This window comes from Phodopus roborovskii, unplaced genomic scaffold (assembly GCF_943737965.1).
Source record: "Phodopus roborovskii unplaced genomic scaffold, PHOROB, whole genome shotgun sequence".
Classification (NCBI taxonomy): domain Eukaryota; kingdom Metazoa; phylum Chordata; class Mammalia; order Rodentia; family Cricetidae; genus Phodopus; species Phodopus roborovskii.
The window spans coordinates 17,538,710-17,556,032 of record NW_026126418.1 but is presented as its reverse complement, the minus strand read 5'-3'; the positions used below and the strand labels follow the sequence as shown (position 1 = coordinate 17,556,032).

At 33.7% G+C, this 17,323-nt stretch overlaps 2 protein-coding genes across 2 annotated transcripts; both read right to left on the bottom strand.

The window, feature by feature from the left end:
- Nucleotides 1-2,602: 2,602 nt before the first annotated feature.
- On the bottom strand, nt 2,603-3,580 carry LOC127221821 (olfactory receptor 4A5). Its single transcript, XM_051183815.1, has one exon. It carries the CDS (start codon nt 3,575-3,577, stop codon nt 2,603-2,605), a length of 975 nt encoding a protein of 324 aa, XP_051039772.1. The 5' UTR covers nt 3,578-3,580.
- A 6,209-nt stretch (nt 3,581-9,789) lies between these two features.
- Nucleotides 9,790-10,710, bottom strand: LOC127222291 (olfactory receptor 4A15). The gene has a single exon (XM_051184302.1). It carries the CDS (start codon nt 10,705-10,707, stop codon nt 9,790-9,792), a length of 918 nt encoding a protein of 305 aa, XP_051040259.1. The 5' UTR covers nt 10,708-10,710.
- Between the last annotated feature and the right edge of the window lie 6,613 nt (nt 10,711-17,323).

The window sequence follows — 17,323 nt, the reverse complement described above, 5'->3', positions numbered from 1 at the left end:
GTTGAAATATGAAGAATCTCTGTATATTGTGACATAAAATTTTATATTTAGCTTCATTTGTCTAAGTTGGAGTCCCCCAGGTGAGACTATATGCTGTTTCAGGCATAAGTTGTATTTCAATATATTACAGAGAATTCCATGCCATCCTTCTTGAGGAGACATTTCACTTCCTTTGATCAACAACTCCAGAAGAGTCTCCTTTCTTTGTGAGACAGAGCTGTTTTCTTATTTTGTAAAAATAAAAATTCATGAAAAAACACTAAAAATTCATGGTGAGCAGAGTATTGATATCTTAAAAATGGACACAGATGGTATCTTGCATTTGCCTTTGCTCTATCTCCTTCATTTTGCCTGAATTCTGCACCTCACACTTGCTGATATTAAAACCACTCTGTGGTGCCCTTTCAGGGTGGACACCAGAGGAAGCAGCGCCCTCTTCTGTCAGATATGAGAACAGTTTCTCTGCTAGGAGCTGGCCTTGCCTTTGTGTCTGCAGAGCTTGGTACTTGAATACTGTCCCTCAGATCTCCATCATAAAACAAAACGGGCAGTTGCTCAAATAGTGCCATTGGAGCTCCTTTGCAGTTCTTCCAATGGCAGTGCTATCAACTGCCATTTTCTCACTGCTTTCTGTGCGAACTCACGTGGCAGGGCCTCTATGGCTACTCTAAAGTAGCTTGTGGCAACAAGCTACCTTCCCAACTTGATCCTAAGAAGTAACTGTCAGAGACTTGACCAAGAATCAGTAGCAGCAAAGGCCATCTGAACTATGCACTTCCTTGTTTTAAGGTCTTTGTGGTTTCTTAGATCCCATTTATTTATATTGGATTAACTTCCTTTTTAAACTTATATTTAAAACTACATTCTTTATCAATTCTTCAGTAATTTCATATCATGTACCCCAATCCCACTTACTTCCCAACTCCTCAATATTCTCCCCTCCCTACTGAAGCATTTCCCCCAACTACACTCTCAAAAGTCAATTAAAAAGAAAGGATCTATGAGCAACAGAGACAGACAACTGAGTATTATAAATCTGTTATAATTTCCTAATTGTCATTTTAATTCTTACAAAGACAAGCAATCATAGTTCTTTATTTGAACATAGGTTGTTTTGTTTTGTGTGTGCTCAAGTCTTAACTCTGTGTCTGGGATAATTGTAAATCTGTTCCCTTAATTTCAGCCTGTATTAACTGAATAATTGTTATTAAGCAAAAACAACTATTTTTCAGCAGATGAACAGAGACTGAAGACTTCTAGTACTTCTCTCTTCCCTAAGTCTCAAACATGCTAGCCTTGAGTCCAAAGACAAGACATGTGATACTACTCGTACTTACAGTGAAAAGGAGTACAGTGTTATATGTGTTATCCAAAATTTCTGAAAATGTAAGTAGTGGCCCCAAAATGGAGCAATCTTCAGATGGATAATGCATTTCTGGAAATTTTTCATGCAGCATAGGCATACCACAGCATAATATGTTTATAAATTATTCTTTTAAATATTGTATTTTGAGAACTTCAAAAAAAGACACTATACTATATCTTCTCATCCCCATTCCTACTTCCTCTCTCAAACTCCTTCCATGCCTCATGACAAATTCATGGTATGTATATCAATTGTTAGTGATATATGTGTGTGCATGTGTGTATATATTGATAGCGAGTAACATTGTTTTTCATAAGTATGTATCTAAGGATGAATATTTTAATTTAAATAAATCTTTCCCTAAACACATCTAATCTATACTAAAATTACTCTTTAAATTTATTTTTAAAATAATTTTTTCATATTGTGAGTTTGATCACATTCTTTTCTCTCCTTCAACTCATTCCACTATCTGCCCACTTAAGAAATTTAATGTGAATTTCAGATACATTTCTTTTCTATTAAAAAGAATAATACTGGTTTTCCTTTTTTAATGTTTTACATTATATTTTGTTTTTATTTTTGTGATTGTAATTTAATTACATTTCTATCTTCCCTTTCCTCCTTCCAAACTGTCCCATATACTCCTCTCTTTTCTTCAAGGATAGCCTCTTTTTATCATTAAGTGCAATCAAATATACACATATGTGTATGTATATATGCATGTACATCTATGTTCCTAAATAAAACCTGTACAGTCCTCATAAAGTTACTTGTATGTATGTTTTCTGGGCTATCTCTTTGACCCTGGACAACCAATTGAGGTACACTTTCCTGAGGAATGCCATCTCTCCAAATTTTTGCTTTACTTATTTGCCTGTAGTTGATGGTATTAAATTGAGGCCTCTTGTGCTTTGCCCCATCAAGCTTGGCGTATTGATTGATATCATCTTTATTGATATTTGCTTTTCAAACTTGAAGTAAAAAGCATATTTTCTTGTGATAAATCATGTTAAAAATTGAATGCAATTAAAATATTTTCAAAGACATAATGATTTTATATCTTTACGTATGAGTACAATTATTTTATAATCTTCCAGAATTTTCTATGAGTCATTCTAAATTTTTTTAAAAAAAATTTTTACTTTTTTAAAGTGTTAGACAAAAATATAAGTATGAACTGAGTAGGAAATGAGAAAATCAGAAAGTCATTTATTAAAGTCTACTGACTGTTTATTATGTAATATTTGTAATAGAAGTGCTCAGTGAGGGGAATGCACTCCTATTCCACCTATAATTAATTTTTATACACCAGAGTTTTTGCATAGCATTTTTCACCTCTGAATTTCTCAGGGTATATATTAAAGGATTCAACATGGGAGTAATAACTGTAAATACTACACTTATAGATTTATCAATGGGAAAGTTAGATACTGGCCTAACATAAATGAAAATGCAGGGCACAAAAAACAGTACAACCACAGTGATGTGAGAGCCACAGGTAGATAGGGCTTTTCTTCTCCCTTCCTGACTGTAGCTCTTAAGAGAGTTTAGAATGAATGCATAAGAGATTAGGAGAAGAATAAAAATGATCATACAGATTGCTCCACCATTGGCAATCACAGTAAGACCAATGAAGTAAGTGTCACTGCATGCTAATGTCAGTAGTGGGTACATGTCACAGATAAAGTGGTCAATGACATTGGGTCCACAAAAAGGGAGATTAGACACAAAAACAACTTGAACCAAAGAGTGAGCAAACCCACCAACCCAGGCTATTACTAACAGAAGCATGCAAATCTTCCGATTCATGATGCTCAAATAGTGAAGGGGCTTACAGATGGCCACATAGCGATCATAGGCCATCACCACCAGGAGGAAGACCTCAGCACCACCAAATAAGTGCTCAGTAAAGAGTTGGCCCATGCAAGCAGTGTATGAGATAGTCTTTTTTTCAGAGAGTAAGTCCATAATCAACTTGGGTGATGTAGAAGTAGAGTAAACAGCATCCATTATTGACAGATAAGCAAGGAAGAAGTACATTGGGGTGTTCAAGGAGGGGCTGGCAACCACTGTCCCCACAATGAGCAGGTTGCCCACCATGGTCACAATATAGATGAGTAAAAACATGACAAACAATGCTTTTTGTCCAGTTGGATCCTGAGTGAGACCCAGAAGGATAAATTCTGTGACATTGTTTCTTTGTCCCATTTTTAAATATGTATGGATTGTGCCTCAATGGGAAGCTCAGGAGAACAGGATCTGCAATTATATTATAAAAAGCACATGAATTTATTCTGTTCTTAAGCACATCTTCAGTGAAACTGAAACTGATGAAAATAGAAACTGAAGAGATAAATACTAAGTAGAGGATTGTGACTTTAAGACATAAAGAAATAATATTTTATACTTAAGATTTCCTTATTTGTAACATTTACATATAGGAGAATATGAATAATGAAACATGTGTAGATTCCAAAAATTAGCATAACCAAGGGAAAATTTAAACTCACTGTGAAAAAATCATGGGCTTGAGTCATTATCGATGTGTAAATATTAATATTTTTCTATTTGCACAATTAGAAATAAAAAGATTGAACTAGATGACATCTGAATGCTTTCTTTCCAAAGTGTCTACAGTGCTGATAGTTTGGCCCTGAGTTTTTCTTTCATTGACTTTGTTTTCTTTTCTTTTTTTTTTTTTTTTGACTTTGTTTTCTTTCTTATATATTATCATCAATAAAAACCCTCAAGTTAGATGACATTACTTGAAAAAAAAATGATATATACTAGTCACAGGGATGTGATGACTGCCTTGACCAAATAAGAGCTCTGAGTTTACCAGTCATTGCCTACAAAGACCCCAGGTAAAAATAGCTTCACTGCAGATAACATGGACTCTGAAATTACAGTGTGCCTGCTATACTTCCAAGTTCACTCACTTTCTGTTTGGATATCAGCAAGTACATTAACTTCTCTGTGCCCCTGTTTCATGATTTTCCCAGGAGTGATATGACACTACCAACTTCTGTTTAGGCAAACATAAAGTACCCCGAGCATTGATAAACTCTAGCAAAATCTAAATCCTGATAGCTGTATTGTGAAATATGAATGAGAATTAAATATAAAGTCTCTATTATTTTAATATATAAATATAAACCAGGATATAAAATTTATAAATATAAACCAGGATATAAAAAAAATAAGAAAAGTAATAACTAGGGTAACATAAACATAAAACAGGGGCTAGAGAGAATCTGGTATTTCACTAGATGATAGCCATGTTGTAGCTTCTACTTGTCTCATTCATAGCTCAATCAACAGACCCATCCTTGAAAATACAGACTGATAAAGGCATGCTTTTGGAGGATATAAGAAATACAATTATGATCTCCAGTCCTCCTTGAGTTATATTTTATTCTGTATGTGTTCATTTCTCCTCAGACTTCAGTTCAAGTTTTGGTAAGATGGACATTCATGATTATTATTCGTGTATTCACATAGCATACGAAAAATTTAACTAAAGTTTATTGTGTCAATTGTCAAATATTTCTGCCACAAGAAATCAAGTCTCAACATGATTCCAAATTAAAGCCTTGATAAGTCTTTTAAAAAATTAACACAGGTTCTTAAGAATATGTTTATCTCAAAGAGCAAGGAAGGTCATTGGGAAGGTTTATGGTGAAAAAAAGCAAAAGGCAGAAATGTTGCAAATACATTATACTAAGAAATATAAAATAGACTGATTTTCTCAAAATAAACTATATAATCACAAAAATACCACACTAGTACTTTAATGCTAATAATTTTAAATGTCTATCTAATCAGCAGCAGTTAGGTACAGTTATAAGCATGAGATTGCTTCTGAGTCCATACTAACTAACTTGCTCATGTTATTTATAAAATCATACATAAATGTCAAGGTCATGGTAGACATTGTATCTTTCATATTGTAGCATTGTTGAGGAAATGTCTAATTTTTCTAATTCACATATCTAAAACAAATTATATGTAAATATATTGTGCAAAATACAATATCTCAAAAAGAAAAATATTAGGTAGTAAACTGATTGGTTTGTTTGATAAACAAAAAATTAATAACAGTCAAATATAATACTAATACAGACTCTGATATTTTTCAATTAATACTTGTATTTTGGCAGATTTGTTATTCAATTCAGTTGCCCCTTGGGACAACTTATGGTCTGTAGATGTTAGTTTTATTTCAAGATATCACAGTGAGTTGCATCTAACTTTCATTCCTAGTTGCGTTTTAAATGAATATTTTGTGTGTAGTCCTGGGCCCATATAAGCTATGATTCTTTCACCCAAGTAGTTAGATCTCACCTTTAGCTATGGTATGATAATAAAATACACAAATAATTTACGTTTCATTCTAGAAGTGATTACAATTAATTACTAGTTCAATATTTTCACACTGTTTCTCATTTACATTTTTCAGAGAGGTAGAATAGTGTAAGGTGAATACTTATAATGTAAAATCATTTAAAATAAACATATATAGTTGTAGAAAAAATTTGATTTCATAGGAAACATAGTTCTCAGTAGATATAAATACAGATACACATACACACACAAACACACACAAACACACACACACACACACACACACACACACACACACACACATATATATATATATATATATATATATATATATATATTTGCTTTGTAAATCTCAGTTTATTAGTGGAAATCAACCATACCTGGATACCTGGATCTCTATTTGGTAACTCAAATATAAAAAGACAAAATTTAGTAAGATTAAAATAACACACAATTGTTCACTTAATAATTTCCTGTGAAACATCCAAGAATTACTCTGATATGAGGAGTCACAACTGACATCTTTACACTTAACTGCCTAAATTTTAGGCCCTCTTGTTTACCAGGCCATGTTTCAATTTAATGTCTTAGCTAAGAAAATGAAGTAAAAGTTTACACAAGTATAAGCAGAATTCTAATTTCTTCTCATGTATCATCTTCCTAGGAAATACTTGTTTTCATTTCCAATTAGAAACCTACTTGTAGATCTCTTACAAAAACTTCTGGGAGAAGTCATAGATATAACAAGAGAGCATGCTAGTCCAAGGACTATAGTCCAATTAAGGCAGCCTCTAGCTTGGATGCAATGGAGTGCTCAAAATGCCCTTGGGTCATTCTACCTAGAGAACAATTCCTCCATTTATGTGTGCAGGTACAGCTTATGGCTTTTACATCATCACTTACTTCAAGTTAAGAAACTATCAAGTCATGATAGAGTTATTTGTTAGAATATTTGGAACAAATTCAAATTCATCAATCTCTTCCAAAGAGATTTCTTCCCTAGAAAAGTCCCTAGAGGATAGAAACTATGCCAAGAGATAGGATGAGATTTCTTAGTAATGTAAAGAACCTATAATATGAAAAGAAAAATTCTTATGTGAAATGATTGATGAAACATAAGTTCTAAATTATCAAATATTTAATAAAGCAATAACAGAAGATTCAGAAGGAAAGAGAACATGCCTGTTTCCTTCTCCAACATCCAAGTACAGCATTGCATTTCTCTGTAACACTCACTCTAACCCAGTAGCACGGTGCACTAAGCCAGAGAACACAGAACTTTAGACTTCTGCAGCTGGCACTCTAGCTCTTCAAAAGACAGGTAGTATAAATTCTGCACTGTTTGACTGTAGGCTGTAATTAAGATCTGAGTCAGTGTCAGGGGAAGTTGTAAGGGCATTCATGCTGTCAATTATTTCATTTCAGTATACTATGAATTAAATTTTGAAATGAACAATGTTACTCCTCAGGAGTAACAGTGAAGTCCTGAGCGACATACAGATCATGCCATATTAGATTGTAGACTTGGGACAGTAACATGTCAGGGTCCTGGCACAGCTATGTCTTTGGCAAGGTACCCTGAAAATCAAAAGAGGCCCTGGGCTTCTAAGGTAGTGACTTGGAAAGGGCAATTTACCAGGACAAGAACCAATATAGCCTGATAGAGATCATGTGTGGGAGAGAGGGGTGTTTTTCCACCACAAGGCCAAGGGCAGATGGAAGAAAATAAGCCCTCCCAGACAAACATACCAGATGAAAATTTCTGTATCCCGATATTAACTCTCCCCACTAATGCAATCAATCTAACCAAGCCAAATTAAGAAATAAAAGTCCAGGTGTAATGAGTCAAAAGCTCCCAGGTGGTCTCCTGGCCTCCCAGAGAAGAGAGAAGGAGAATGAACTGGAAAATCATGTGGGCTTTCCTTAAGAGGCCTTTCCTTAAGAGGTGGTTTAAATACCATGGAGACATGGTCCTAGAGCTGCCATTTCTTGGGCTTTGGAGTTTCCCTCCACTCCCCAGGCAGAGCTCCACTCAAAACAGTAGGAAGAACAGAAGAACTTGGATAGGAAAGATGGAAATACAGCATTCATGTATGATGGGCCTGTTAGAGCCCCTCAGAAGATCCAATGTACTTTATACATGGAAGATCAATGTACAAAATCAACCAGTGTGGCAAGCTGTGAGAGTGGAAAAAGTAAAGACTTTGGGGAAAAATGATTTTTTTTTTCCTTAACAAGCTGTTCACAATTGGAAATAGCTTCTGGGTTGGGTGTGGGAGCCATATCCACTTGCCCCTCTCAATGCTTGGACCACTATTGGTATCACAGTTTCTGTAATGCCATATGCGCATCAGTTCTGTTGTATCTTAAAGAAAGTATTTACTTAAAGATATCCACCCCCATATCTTTCAATCTCCTTTTCTGTACAGCTCCGTAATCCCAGAGGAAAGAGGTTTAGTGACTACATCCCACTGAGTCCTCTATTCAAAATAGCCAGATGTTGTAAATAGCATGCATGTCCATCAATGAGAAATGGATAATGAAATTATGGTAAATTTGCACAATGGAATATTACTCAGCTGCTAAAAATGAAGTTTGCCATCCTAGAGCCTTCACCCAATAGCTAATGGAACCTGAACCAGAGATCCACTGCTAAGCACTGAGCTGAAGTCCTGGAATCCAGTTGTAGAGAGGGAGGAGTGATAAACATGAAAACATCAAGTTGGTGCCTAACTAGAGGGCTCACCACTACTGGCTAGTGTTCATGGTACTGAAAGGTACTTTGAGTGGCACCAGAAGAGAAAGGTAACCAGCAATTTATCTGCAAATCATATCATCTACAACAGTGACCTGCCAGCATGATAGGCTGGTACAAGAGTGGCAAAAAATTGTTTGATCAACTAACCAGTCTCTGATTAGATTTAAGGTCCACTCTACAAGTAACCTACTCTTGAATGTTCAATCTCTGATATTTGGCTTATAATAATGAAAAGCAGATGATAATTGGGGGATGGGTAACTTCTTTTATTCATTCCTGTAGATAGCTGGGTTTCCTAATAATTAACTGTGAGGATAACAGTGGCAGTATTTAGCAGTGTATCACTAAGGGCAGGAGTTCTATGGAAACAGCATCTTCCTAGAGCTGATTGATCTTCAGATGTATAGTATGGTACCCGGAAGAATCTGAAAATTTTCACTGCTTTCTTTCTCTCAATTATATTTTCCTAACATCTTTCTTGACTATGATATTTTCTAACACACCTGCTGTTAAATTTTGTACTGTATTGCTGTAACTCCTAAACTATGGTTTATGATATCTTTATGTATGGAAGGCAAGAGCTATCTCTTTCCAAGTGCCTTGAGTTCTTAAGGAGACAGACATTGAAAAATAGTATGCTATCAGACATTCTAAACCAAGAACATTAATGAGTTGTTTTTATTATTATGAAATAATAAGAGCAAACATAATAGCCACCAGATGAGCTCATATGATTTTTCAATTGTGAAAATCAGATTTTGTCATTTTCCTATGTATCTCTGTTGTTTATTTTTGATTTTTGTATAAACCTTTGTGTATGCCTCTTTACCATTAATATTAAAACTGCTATATTATTTATATTTAATTTTAGCATGTTAATAAATTTCAACAGTTATATAAATAAGGTCTATTTTTAATATAAAACTAAAAGTTACATTTTAAATATTAATATGCTATTAATACTGTGTGAGGTAAAGAATGAGCAGAGTTGCTACATATTATTTCTTTATTCCTCAAAATTGGTAATAAGCTTTCTCAGCTCTCAAAATCAATTAAATATATTTAGGAAACACAAAAGACATTTATATTAAGTAAAATAAATTTACAGTACTAATTATGCCACATAACTCTTCAGTCTGTGTGAACTATTTTGTTACCCAATCTTAATGTGCATTCTACAAATTCAGGAAATCATGAAAATGCATGTTGTTCATAGGAAGAACACTCTAAAATTGTTTTCACTATGCATTGTTATTAACATTGAAGAGATTAACTTCCTTTCTTAGCAGCCATCATTTTATGGTTTATTTTATTCATTTTATTTCCTTTTTCTTGTCCAAAGTTTCTTCATGGCATTTTTCATCTCTGCATTTCTCAGAGTATAGATGAGGGGATTCAGCATTGGTGTGATAACAGTGTAAAATACAGTCAATGATTTATCAATGGGTAAAGTAGAAGGAGGTCTCACATACATAAAAATACATGGAACAAAGAAGAGGACTACCACAGTGATGTGGGAGCCACAGGTGGATAAGGCTTTGCGCTTCCCTTCCTGACTGAGATTCTTCAGGGAGTGAAGAATAACCCCATAAGAAATGAGCAACAGCATAAAGATGACCACACAGATTGCCCCATCATTGGCAACAACTGTGAGGCCAATAACATAGGTGTCTGTGCAGGCCAGTTTTAATAAGGGGTACATGTCACAGATGAAGTGGTCAATGACATTAGGACCACAAAAAGGAAGGTTATATACAAATAGAAGTTGGACTACAGCATGTACAAAACCCCCAACCCAGGCCAACAACAATAGCAGAACACACACACATTGGTTCATGATGGTCAGATAATGCAAGGGTTTGCAGATGGCCACATACCGGTCATAGGCCATGACAACCAAGAGTAAAATCTCAGCACCACCAAATAAATGTCCTATAAAAAGCTGGGTCATGCAAGCTTGGAAGGAAATAGTTTTTTTCTCATAGAGTAAGTCTATAAACATATTTGGTGTAACTGTAGTTGAATAAACAGCATCCATAAATGATAAGTAGCCAAGAAAGAAATACATGGGGGCATCTAAACTTGGACTAACCACAACAGTCACAACAATGAGTAGATTGCCTGCCATAGTAATAATGTAGATGACCAAGAACACAACAAATAGTATTTTCTGGCCTTCGGGACTCTGAGTAAGGCCCAAGAGAACAAACTCAGTCACATTATTCCTTTGTTCCATATGTCCTTCTGTGTATTTGTATGTTAGTAGTCAAGCAAGTTATTTGAAATTATGTCAGTGACTCCATGAAATTTTTAATAATTTGTACTCATTCTGGAAATAAGGATATAGAGATCATGGTTTATATTATTTTAGATTTTATAGATAGCATAAATAGAAGTCTCCAAACTCAGTGATGTTATAGTCAACTTGAAAGAGATGTAAGAAATTAAAGTCATATGCAGAAAAAGAACAGATTGTGAAATAAATGGGTTGTCACAGCTAGCATTTACAACTACCTAGTAACTGATAAAATCAGACATATAACTAGTACAATAAGAAAGTAACATGGATTAAAGATATAATATAAAATTAAAACAAGTTAATATATAAAAAAACAAAGCATGCAAGAAAATAATAAAAGACAACATAGGAAGTATTATAACCTCAAAAATCAAAATATATAAAAAGCTTTTAAATAAAAAATTAATAGTTAAGAGCAATTAATAGAAATATATCCAAATATGTGAAAAACATGATAGGATGCTGAAATTCATACATTAGTAGAAAATGAAAAACACTATAGGATGCTGAAATTTAAATGAAAGTAGAAAATAAAAATCAAACATGAGTCTATAACTCCAAAATCAACAACAAATTATTTGTGTAGTTGAAAAGAACATTTTCACACTCTGAAGTACAATGTAAATTTTATATTTTGGACACAATTTGATAATCTATATTGAATGAGAAAATACAAATATTTATCACCTCACCAGTTGTATCCTGTAAATCTGTTCCAAAGAAATCAAGGTAATAGAACATGAGGAAACACTTTGCTGTTTTATTTATGATCAAAGGAAGCAAAAGAAATTTAAAATCATAAAAATAAATGTTAATAATTAGATAGAACACAAAATCTATTAATTATAAAATGTCCATTTAGAAGGATAACAATTATTCCCAAGAGACTTAAAAAAACAAAATTAAGCATAAAATTACAAATAAAGTTATATGATACACATTTCTTATAAATGATTTATACAAAAATTATGGAAGAATATATTTTGTTACAAACATTTATGTTTATACTATTCATTCAGGGAGAAACAAGGAGTCTCGCGTCAAAGGATGAAACTGTCAGGAGGAAGTAATCAAGAGAGAGAAATACAGAGATGGAAAGGAATAGAGAGAAAGAAAGGTGCAGTATTGATTTCATATATCCAGCCACCATACCACACACATTTACACATGCTGTGACACACAGGAAGAGATCAGAGAACAATTTTCAGGAGTCATATCTCTTTCTATCATGTGGGTCCTCGAGGAGGATGAAAGTCAAGTCATCAGGTTCCATGGCAGTCACTGTTACCAGCTGAGTCAACTCACCAACCCACCTCTTTAACACTGTCAAGAACACTATTCTTGCATTCCCCCTTCCATTTACTACATCATCAGTGTTCTCCCTATATTGCATTATTCTGTCATCACATTTACATGTGTCCATAAAAAAAAAATCTACCCTCTTGCCACACATTACTCTCAAGGAAGCACCTACCTCTATTCTATGCTCTTTGTATATTCCTCACTTCACTAAGCCTAATACCTGTTTTGTCCTTCCTCTTATTCGTCCTGCTATTTATATCAACTGAAGTAGCAACAGGCTTAAGGGTTATGCTAGTTTCTTTAAATCCCCTCATTCAGCTACTGCAGTGCTACATTCTCCTCTATTACTTAACATATTAAACAATGCTAAGAGAAAATCTGAGTTGACACTATCAACTTCCTGTCAAGTTTAAGATCCTTCAAATAGTTATACTGGAAATTTATTGTTAAAACAGTAATAGGGAAAACATATTTCAGAAATTTATAACATTAAAACATCCTAAAGCATTACAGTTTTATATGGATCTGCATACATTTTGATAGTCACAATGGACCCTTAACGGGAATGATTATCACAACCTAACAGACAAAATTTAAAAGACCCTTACAAATAAGTCTATATCCTTAGTTACCTATGTAAAGGCATATTCATTCAGGCCAGATTCAGGAGCATGGTTCCCAATTACTGGTCCCAAATGATGACAATATCACACATTGCTTCTTCTTCTTCTTAAGATAGAGAAAAATGACACAAGCACCAATATGACTTTGAACTGTTTCCACCTTCATGCTTGCAATAATTCTGACTGAGCAGTCTTTCAGAAAAAATAAAATAAAATAAAACCTTTTGTTCTTGTGATTTCTCAATTGAATATTTTGAAATTACAAAAATTTTAGTATTGATTTAAAACACATAAATCTGAAATCTTTCTTTTGAAAAATTTTCTTGAAATAGTAAATATTAAATATGCATCCTGAGGCTACACAGGTGAATTTTGCTAGAGAGCATGAATACTTAATATAAATAATTATAATTTATGTTTTACACAAAAACTAAACTAATGAAATACCCTATAAAATACTGGAATCTTGGGTATACTAGTCTGTAGGTATAGTTGAACTCAGGTTGTCTGAAGGATGGAAATAGTCTGAATCTGTATTCTATCATTCTTATTTGGGTTTATCATTTCAGATTTTGAAAACACAGCAACATGAATATTGATATAGACAAATACTCTAAGGGGAGAACAAAGTCTGTAGATATTTTATATAGCACATAATGACAAACTATCACACCATTGTATCTCCAATGGTGATTTTTCTCTAATTAGATTCATTGGGACTTTGTAATTCTGAACATAGGCTATGCATCTCCAGAGATGCTCCCATGGACAACCATTATAGATTTACGGAAACATAACCTTTGAGGAAAACAATCATGAGTGAACAACTTGAGGACAAATTACCAAATTATAAAGCCTAATCTGAACCAAAAAGAGTATGTATAAAATCTCATATATAAAAATAAAAATTAAAGTGAGATATAGATTAACCTATACTTTCCATGTTGATAATTGATCCCACAACAAAAACATGAGGAATATTAATTTTGAATGAGTTACCAAAGGCTTAATTCAAATGTAGAGATGTTCCTTAAGGGGAAAATGTTCAAGTTTATACAGTTTTAGAGGCCAGTTGGTAGACTGTGTTTGAGTACAGGGGTAGAAAGAGAATACAAGTGGATGATTTTTCTATGTATTTCAGATACCTCAAAGAATAATCACTAAAATGGATGCTGCAGTCATTATACTATAATGCAGATTGATACACACTTCAAAGGATCTCACTCAACTACAATAAATATCTGTAAAAATTCAGCTATAAATTAATAACAAAAATATGACTAGATTTTAACCAATTGTTTAGAAATCTAGTAATCTAATCTGTATATCTCTACAGGAATATACTCTATGGACAAATATTTCTACAAAGAAATGTAAACTCCATATAGTGACATTGAATGTAGTCATATTTTAGAAGAATCAACAGTATTGTTTACTTTCTTTCAAGTCTTCTAGGTTTTTTTATTGGTGTAAAATTGAAAAGTATTAATTACATGTATTTCAAGCATATCACTGATAGTTGGGTAAATATATAATCTGTGAAATGGTCACTATAAGTAAGTCAATAATACACTTCTGGTGATTATTTCTTTAAGGAATTTTTATGGTTATAAATAATTGCAAAGAGTAAATAATGTTGTAAAATATTGTTTTAGTCAGGGTTCTCTAGAAAAACATAAAGGATTGAATGAATATAATAGATGGGGGGGTTGAAGTCCAACAATCACTATATCCTAATGAAAAGTAGAAGAATCTGATTGTTCAGTCCACAATTTTATATATTCCAGCTGGTCTTCAGTCTATGTGAAATCCCAAAGAAAAAGTTTCAAGTGTTATAGAAGGAATGCCTCAGCAGTGGGATAGAGGAACTTCCCAGCAAGAGTAAGAACAGCAGACAAAAAAATCAAAAGATTGCTTCTTCTATGTCTTTTTATGAAAGCTGAACCAGAAGGTATGTCTGAGATTTAGTGTGGTTCTTCTCAATGTGATCCAATAAAGATAATCCTTCACAGGTATGCCCAACCACTTGGGTTTTAGTTGATCCCAGTTGTAATCAAGATTACAACCAAGATTAGTCATTATAGTTATAATATATAATCATTGTTCCTAAATATTAAAACTTAAGCTTTTCACATTATCCTTTATCCTCCAAGCTCAAACAAGCATTATGCTCAGCTTCTGTAAGTCTACTAAACATCGCACAAAACTGAAATATTGCATTGTCTTGTCTTTTTGTGCATGTGATATGATTTAGCTTAACAATATACATTGTAGCAATTGTCTAAGTATCTTCCTTAAGGTTGAATAGTGTGTCATTGAATATCACATTGTCCTTATTTATTTCCTGAGGGCAAGAAATGTAAGTGTTTTCATATGCTGATTATCAAAAATATAACTGAATAAGTACATGTATAGTTCTTTGAAATACTTTCAAAATTTATTTGTCTAAATTCATAGAAATAGGATTTCTTGATAATGAATATTTTCATTTTAAAAGAGATTTTACTTTTAATTATGTTTTATTACATGAGAGTTTGCATATGTGTGAAAGTAGATGTCCATAGAGTCCAGATAAGGGAGTTGTGACATGAGTACTATGAACTGAACTTAGCTAACCTCTCATCATTTTTTCTTTTCCAAACTCATTTCCATAATAACCCATGAATCAATATCCCCAAGAAGAGAGCACAGGTTTTCTTTCTCCACGCCATCACCAACATTCATTTTACTTTGTATTTGATTTATGCAATTTATGTAATATTTTGGTGCTTTTTTATGGTTACAAGGGATATACCATGAAACTATGATCTTGTTTTAAATCTTCCAAATGCTTGAATAACAGGCTGGTTCCACCAAGTCCAGACCTTCTGCATTTTAACAGCAACTGTACTAAAATATATGAGATGACATCTATTTTTATCTATTATATTCATTTCCCTAATGGTTCATAACACAGTGAAACTTTTTGTGAATACTTGGGCCATTTGCAAGACTAATAGTAATATCTAGAGAGAATGGATTCACTGGCATTTTTAGTGTATTGGGTTTTGTTGTTGTTGTTGGGTTTGGTGTATTTTTCTTTTTAGTATTTTCCTTTTATTTTTGAGATAATAATGACATCATTTTCTTTTTCCTTTTCTCCATTCAATGAAGCACATATGCCCTTTTTTGCTCTCTTTCAAATGCATGACTTTTTTCATCAATTGTTTTCATTTTTGATACTGGATCTCATATATATATATATGACCTTGAATTCCTAATTACCCTGCTTCTCCTTTCCAGGTACTTGAATTGAATGAATATGCAACCAATTCCAGATAGGTTTGTTTTGTTTTGTTTGAATAGCACAGTCTTAAGTGATTGCACTATGGCTGCACACATGCCAGAACTCTCTTATGGCGCTATGTCCAAATGGAGTTTTATTTACCCTAAATAAGAAAATTAAACCACATCATTTTAAGTCACTGTACAAAACACCCAGCAAATATAACCACTAAACTATAGTGAATTAACTGTAAAAGAATAATGATAATAGTATAAACATATAGTTTTTACATTAATTGAATTAATCATACCTGCTATGAAAAGAAAGGAAAATAACAGGATATATCTGAGGATTTTCTGTTCAGAAGGTGTGTCTATGAACTGAGAAAGTGGTCAAGTGCTGTCTCACTTAAATGACATGACATTTCTTTGATCCAGTTTCTCCTTCTCATTTATCATCATCATTGAGTTTCTTAAATAATTGATAAATATGGCTAGCATGAGGACCACTGATATCTAAAACAAAGTGTATAGTTTTTATTACTGCTTTGAAAGGTTCTATTTGCTACTATCATGACATCATTGTACAGACAGGAATGACCATTTTTATCCCAAGCTGGCCTCAAAATCTTGATCCTCCTGCCTCTACCTCCTTCAGCAAATCCTACTGGCATGTGCTACCACAACCAGCTGGAATGACTGGATATATATATATATATATATATATATATATATATATATATATATATCCAAGTCCATTTAAATGAAAACAAATATTTATAGACAATCTTTGGGAATTTGGGCGTCGTTCTTTCCAAACTACTTCCTGATGGTAAGGGGCCCTGCCATGGGGGATTCGAAGAAGATGCAGAAATCCTGGCTGTAGTCCAGCTGTTTTGAGTGTAGGATCACCTGGTGCTCTGTTTCAGGTGGTCTGGCTTGATCAAACCACATTAGTCTGGAAGAAATCCACATCTTTTCATTTTCTGTGGAAACAAAAATAGAAATCCTTTTCCCCAGTAACGTGTCCTTGAACTTAAATTTTGGAGTCAAAGCATTTTTTTTAATTTAATTTATTATTTTATATGTTATCCCAGTTCTCTCTCCCTCCCTTCCTCCCTCCCTTCTTCCCTCCCTCTCTCCCTCCCTCCCTTTTACCCTCTCTGCCCTCTCACATGCACTCTAACCACCCTCCCCTCCCATCCCCCACCCCAATTCCATTTGTGGGGGAATGTCATCCAGTTGGGGTCATGTAGATCTGACAGGTCATGTGAAGTAGGGACTAAGGATTCTCTCCTGTCTCTAGGTTAAGGCAGTTATCCCTCCATGGGGGAATGTGTTCCCGGGGTACTTTTGTGCACCAG